General features: G+C 46.8%; 1 protein-coding gene across 1 annotated transcript; it reads left to right on the plus strand.

Annotated features, from left to right (window-relative positions):
* Positions 1–963: 963 nt before the first annotated feature.
* On the plus strand, positions 964–5,838 carry CST7 (cystatin F). The gene is made up of 4 exons (XM_005151834.3): positions 964–1,055; positions 4,033–4,205; positions 4,508–4,624; positions 5,168–5,838. The coding sequence occupies exons 1-4, from the start codon at positions 980–982 to the stop codon at positions 5,243–5,245; spliced, it is 444 nt and encodes a 147-aa protein (XP_005151891.2). The 5' UTR covers positions 964–979; the 3' UTR covers positions 5,246–5,838.
* The last annotated feature ends 1,164 nt before the right edge of the window (positions 5,839–7,002 follow it).

Genomic DNA, 7,002 nt, shown 5'->3' on the forward strand with positions numbered 1-7,002 from the left:
TTTATCAGTTCATCTCCCAGCCTCCTGCATCTGGACACTGGTTATTTCAGGTCCATCACAAGGTCTGACAACAAAGCCCTTTCCCCAGACTTACAAGCTCCTTGCCATGGGACAGCCCTGCCTGGAGAGGACCTCACTGGAAACCAAGTACTGACCATGGGGAATTCAGCCACAGAGGGTCAAACTACCCCTCTGCCCATGCTTCTCTTGCCTTTTGGGGAGCGCCTAGGGAAAACCTCACCTCCTCTGAGCCTAACACAGCCCTTTCCTGCTGTCAAAACACCTTCTGTAAATGTGGGGCAGAGTGTTCTCCCCTGCCAACAAAACCAAAAACCTCTTGCAACTGGCTCTGCTCCACACAGCCCCCTCAGGCAGGTACCCCTAAACCTTCCTTGTCTTCCTCAACCAAACCCCACATCTCCATGTCAGAGGAAGCAAGAGAGTGGGCCCACCTTCTCCATCAGGCTTCTCCTCACACAGACACCCATATACCTGATTTACTTGAAGATGTCCCTGCTCGTTGCAGGGGTGCTGGACTAGATGACCTGTGAAGGTCCCTTGCAACCCAAGCTAGTCTATGATTCTATATAAGACAAGAACAACATCCCCATGGTTCATTGCCCATTTCTTAGGGATTACGTTTCCCCATGAATCTTAAAGCACATGACTCGTACTCCCCTTACACACACCCACACTTCCCAGTGCCACATCACACCTATCTGCCCATGCTTTTGCTTCGTGATGCTCAGAGGTTGTGCAAAGTCCCTGTCTGATGCAGGGCTGGTGCTGCTATCACCAAGCCAGATCTTGAGGTACGTGGTCATCGGCAGGAGACACAGTCTGCATCAGAGCTGTGATGATTATGGGGGTTTTCCTCTTCCCTCGCAGCCAATAAGAGCACTCAGAGGCACATCTTCCCCTGCAGGAAGCAGGGCTGTCACTCCTCTTGCAGGCAGGGTCCTCATCTGAAGTGGTGGAGATGGCAGTGATCTTGACCTGCAGCTTCACCACACTTTGCTGTGTAGCACTCTGGAGCTTCAGCACAGCTTCAGGAGGTAAGAGTGGGAAGTAGTGTCTGTTCTCCTTGTGCTTTAGGTCCTGTGAGTGCTGCTTTCTAATGCACCGGTAACTAACCACCCTTCAGCTACTGCCCATGCTGGCTCAGCACTGCAGGGCTCGGGCTGCAGCTGAAAACCCAACTGCTTGAAAGACTTTCTCCCCTTGTAGCAAACCACGTTATCCGAGGACAGCACTGAAGGATTTTAGAGATGGTTTTAAGTTATTTGTCTGTGTTTAAACTCTGCACGACCTTGATTATTAAATCTAAAGACTGTGGGTAACAATTTGACTGCTAAGTGCAGATGGGCACTTGAGCGCCGATTAGCTGCCTTTAATGAAGCATTACTGTGTGACATTCCTTTCTTTGCTGAGCAAGGAAACTCTCTTGATTGCAGCTGGCCTTAAATCTTTAGAATGGGAGCTGCAGACAGGAGTGTTTTCTCTGCAGGTTTTAGTTCTAGCTCAGTTCTACTCTGGCTCCCATACACACAGTGCTAATGCACCCAGGGGCATGGTGCTTGCTTGGCTGGTAGCTTTTCTTCAGCTGTGGTTTCCTTTGGGGGTTGTGGAGGCCTGCAGGAACTCTGCTACATCTTAAATGTAGATAAAGGCTTGCTCCTAGTAATGGGGAGGACGTTTTGAAAGCACCTCATGGGGAAGAAAGAAAAGAGCAACCTGTTGCAATCTGCCTGTTTGCTTCACTGCAGGATGGGAGAGAGCATCCACAGGATTGCTGTCACCTACTGCAGAAACAGAGTATTCCTCAATGAGGAAAGTACAAGAGAGAGCCTCCAGATATAACATTCAACTCATGCCTGCAAGAACAGCCTTCTCTTGCTTAATAGCAGGCAGTTGAGCAAGAGCCCTGCTACCTACCAAGGGGAGGGGGGCAGATTTTCTCCTGTCTCTTCCCATTTCCAAACCCAGAAGCAAGGATGGGGTCTGAAACACAAATGCTCTGTCTCTAAGGGCTGTTTTTCCAAGCCATGAGAGCACATCCTCTGAGCTGTTCTGCTTTGCTCCTGAAGCAGGGCCATCACCATGAACACATTCAACTTTTAAAGGTAACGGCCCTCAAAGGCTAAGCTAGGGAAGGCAGCCAGGTTGGACGGTGCTCGGAGCAACCTGCTCTAATGGACAGTGTCCCTTTCTGTGGCAGGGGGTTGGAACTGGATGAGCTTTAAGGTCCCTTCCAATCTAAACCTGTCTGTGATCCTGTAAGAAGCTCTCATGAAAGGTTGTGGTGAAGAGAATCTGAACTACAGGAGCCCCACACCAGAGAGTTGCTGGGTTTTGGAAGGAGTGGTGCAAACTATTCCAAACATCAAGAGTTATTTCAGAGCAGTGCAAGTACCATGCAGCCACTGCCTTGAATGACATTCAAGGTGGATAAACAAAAACAAAGTCCTAATCTTGAGGAACGTGAATCACTAGAAGAAAGCAGGGCAGGGGAGAAGGGAGCAGGTCAGTAATGTTCTCCCATGGCTCAGTGGATTCAGTACTCACTTTACTCTGGTCTGAGTACTTCTCAGTACCAAGTTGCAAGGGGTGAAGGAGGTGCAGTGCCAGGACCCCTGGGTGAAAGCCATGGCATCTACACAAGCCTGCCACCTGCCTACAACATATGGTTTATTACCAGTCTGCTACCTGTTTGCATCTGCCTATAGCATGAGCTCAGCCTCCCTCGCCCTGCCCCACATGCCTAAAATAGATGCCACCATGACTCTAAAAGCGTTGAGGGATATTAAGCAGCAAAAGACCCTGTGCTGAGTTTGAAAAAGCCCATGGTTATCTCCTCCTCCTGCAAGGGACAGGTTCTGCTGTTGACACCCCAACCACTGCCACATCTGATTCTCTAACAAGCCTAAGAGCATAGATACAAGCAAGGTCCTGCAGAGCAGCCAGAAGAGCCCAAGTCAGTGAGCTGCTCTCAGCCTGGCAGACTCTGCCAGTGCTAGGTAAGCTCAGGTTGCCACTCTCTTCTGCTCTGGTTTCTCAGTAAAAACTAGCTTAAACTCACTGTCCACATTTGGCTGTGAGTGAGAAATCTAGCTGTGAAAGAGCTGGAGGTGATAAGAACCTTGACTTTCACAGTATATTTAGCCCAAGCTCTGTGTGCATGTTTGCAGGCATAGGCAGGCTCACTGCCTACACACACAGAGCATGAGCTCCAAGGGCCATGGCCTGCACTGGCAGGTCTTGGCACCAGCAGCGGTTGCACAGCAACTTACAAGCAAGAGGGAAAAATCTTCTATCTGGGTATTTCCAAGCAGGAAAACAGAGGGGAAGGTAATTGTAAGAGGGGAGAAATTAAGGACAAACTGTTAGTTTTGAGCTTCTTTAAAATTATTGAAAAAACAAGCAGGGCATAGGGAAATGAGCTCCACAACCAAGAACATACAGTGTGCGGAAAGGAGTGATCAAACTCAAAAGCTTATGGATTTCCCCCCTCCAGTTTCCATCCCCTACACACCTTGCTCCTCCACTTCACGGCTGTGGTAAGAAGATGGTCCTTCGTGTTTTGGTAAGGGCAGCAGCACTTCAGCACCCAAAGCAGCCTGTTCTGCAGGGCGGTGAGGAGCTGGTCCAAGCTCTGCCCCAGGTTCTTCCCTGAAACCAGCTGTAGAGCATCCTCTCCCTCTCAAAGGAGAGGGGTAACAACTCTCAGCAGGTAGAAGGAAGCTATCTCCCTCTCACCTTTATCACCACCTAAAGCCCCCTAAAATAAAAACTTCTAAGTTAACTTCTTCTAAGTCACTCTGAGCTCTGCTACCATCTTTTGATGTCACTTCATTCCACAGGGCTGTTTCACCATCTCAAACATAGAAAGGAAAATGACTTCGTAATGGAGGCAAGCAAAGTCCTGAAGTACAAGTGCCTGGACAAGTGAGGTTTAGCACTAGTCCAGAGGGCTGAACTTCCACCACTTCAGGCTCCTGATATGTTTTGCATTTGTGCTCTTTGTTGTTTCAGCAACCTATGTCCTACCACCTAATTCAACCATAAAACCTGGTTTCCCTGTCCCCATGAACACTGACAACCCTGGTGTCCGCAAGGCAGCTCGCCTTGGAGTCTACAGATACAATAACAGTTCCAATGACCTCTTTCTGTTTAAGGAATCACAAATAAACAAAGCTATGGTTCAGGTAAGAAGAGCTCAGACTTCTGGTGGTCCTCCAAATCATTTACCAATTGACTCTCCTACAGAGCACCCAAGATACAGGAGCACTGATCCTCCTCAGGACTGCTATGGATGCCTAAAGATAAACAGCTCGTGTTCCTCTGTCCCCTTCAACTGCTCCACAGAGCTTTGCTACCCCATCCCTACCCTAGTAACAAAACACTGCAATCCACACACAATATACAGAGGTACCACTTGATTGTCAACCAAAACTTTGGCATCCTTTTCCCCTGCCCTTACTTTAACGGAAGAAACTGCTTTCTCTAGATCGTCAGAGGGCTGAAATACATGCTGTCTGTGGAGATTGAACGCACTGTGTGTGAGAAGAGGGAGCATTCCAGCCTGGATAGCTGTCACTTCCAGAAGGAAAAAAACCTGCAACAGGTACATGTCTAATTCCTTTGGGGTACCCAGTAGCTGCAGGTGATTCTTGGCCATCTCTGGCTGTATAGTCACCATGAGAGCAGCTCTGCCATGTCCCAGGACAGATACAATCCTCCTCTGTGCAGGACCAGTTGGAGTGAGGCAGGGTTATCGGTACACCAGGGTTATCATTTCTCTGTCCCTGTGGCAGGTCCCTTCCAACCCAAACCATTCTGTGAATATACATGACAGTTACAGTGTAGTACCTCTCATGCATTCAGGACCAGCTCTTCTGTGTGAGGAGTCAACCCAGGCACAGCCATCTAGTCCCTGTTCCTGGGTAACAAAGTGTGCCAAAGTACAGAAGATTCTGAATAGAGATTTCCTGGGAGGAAGAAATCCTTACGTGGACCTTCCAACAAAGATACCATTATCTAGAAAATTACTTTCCCTAGGATAAAGACAGCAGACAGAGAGACTGTGCTGCCATACCTTATCACAGCCCACCACCACGCCAAGACCAACCAACCTGAATCTCCTCACCAATTCTTCTTTCATTTGCAGATGCTGAAATGCTATTTTGAGGTCTGGATAATGCCCTGGTTACATACAGCACATGTTCCTGTTGCTCTCTGTCACTGACTCACCTTTCCCCACAAGAGCCTGACTTACAAGGAATCTACCATCATGAGTTTTCCCTTTTCTCTCAGAGCACGTGGTTTCTCCCTGAGAAAGATGTTCGGAAGTTACAAAGACAAGACCTGCCCTGACTGAATTCATTGCTATCCAGATGTGTACCTGTTTTTCCAAAACTAAACAGTAGATGAGAACATGCTGTCATTCATTCAATAGAGCCATCCATGTTCTGGCTGAACTTCCAAGCCATGTGAACATACCTAGGAAGCTCTGTTGGACTTGCTTTATCCTATGACAGATCTTCACGCAGCTATGATGTGAGCAAGTCTAAACCACAGCACATGTGACTACAATACTGATGAAAGCTTTATAGCAGTGGGATAGCTTGCCTGAGGATATATATACATACCAAAAACAAAGTCTTAAGAGCCTCCATTGCTAGAGAAAAAGTTAAACTTAGTTGTCAGGAATGCGTGAAGTAGAATTGTTCTTTCTTGCAGACAAGAGTATGGATAAGGCTGTGCTTGAATCAAGTGCTTGAAAAACACCCACAGCCCACAAATGACACAGTAACTACTGTTTCTATTTAAATCATAGCTAATCTAAGCTATAAAAGGGCATCATTGCAAATGTCAAGACAAATAAACCCAACCATATTCCCAAAGCGTATTTTTGCCGAGGTTAAACAGCGATGTTTCATTCAGGTTAATATGTGACATTCAGTCTCTGGCTGATCACAGCTTAGAGTCAAGTTTAGTAGACTAATGGTCTTTTTGAGGTGGGTGCCCACCCTTCCTTCAAGCCTTCACTCTTCACATGTGCACAGATTATCACTTGTAGTGGACTAAAGCACCTATTTGTCAGGAATTTGGTAACTGCTTCCTTAAAACAGACATAAAGTCTGGGCCCTGTTGGACTTTTTCCAAAAACACCCCTTTTCTTCTGACAGTTACTGCCTTTCTGCAGCAATATACACTCCTACTAGCAGTGACACCACCAATTTCAACTTTTATAACAACCATCCAGTCAAGAAAGGCCACTCTGTTAAATATCTCTCATATTTGACATACTCCTTCCCCAAGAAAAGCAAGTTATTCACATGACCTTTGGGTTTGCTGTACTTGCTGCTGAGCTCACAGTGAACTAAAGACTCAAGAACTTGGTGTGACCACAGGTTCATCAGTGTAATGAAACAATCTTCAGCAGTGGGTAGAACAGAAAAAGACCAAAAGATCAGAACCAGAGACAACTCTTATCCTTCCTGCTATCAGTAGCATTACAGCCTATCTTCTTTCCCACTTCACACCTTCTCTAACAGTATCTTAGAAGGAAATTAGTCACACAGAAGCCATCCCATTTGGCATTCCAAGGTCTCTTTCACTGCAAAAAGACAGTACAAATTGTTCAGTTAAGTACTCTGGCAAATGAATCACTAGAGGTATCTATGCACCAACAGGCAAAGCTGGGCTTGCCCCAGGGCTACTGAAGCACCAGCATGACACAAGCCACACAACAGCCTTGGTTTTGCAACCCCAATTTAAGATCTCATTAAGCTCAAATTTCATAGCAAGAGGGCTTGCAGCCACACAGAGTAAGGTGACAGAAGCACTGACAGAGAAGAAATGCTTTCATTTGCACATCCCTCCATTAATGAAGGTGAGTGCAGAAGGCCAGCAAAAGCAGATGACATTTTTAACGTCACCTTTCCCTTCTCTGGTGCTTTGCATTATATCTCAAGCAAATCTTGATTATTTCCTTGTCAA

This window comes from Melopsittacus undulatus, chromosome 3 (assembly GCF_012275295.1).
Source record: "Melopsittacus undulatus isolate bMelUnd1 chromosome 3, bMelUnd1.mat.Z, whole genome shotgun sequence".
In the NCBI taxonomy this organism is placed as follows: domain Eukaryota; kingdom Metazoa; phylum Chordata; class Aves; order Psittaciformes; family Psittaculidae; genus Melopsittacus; species Melopsittacus undulatus.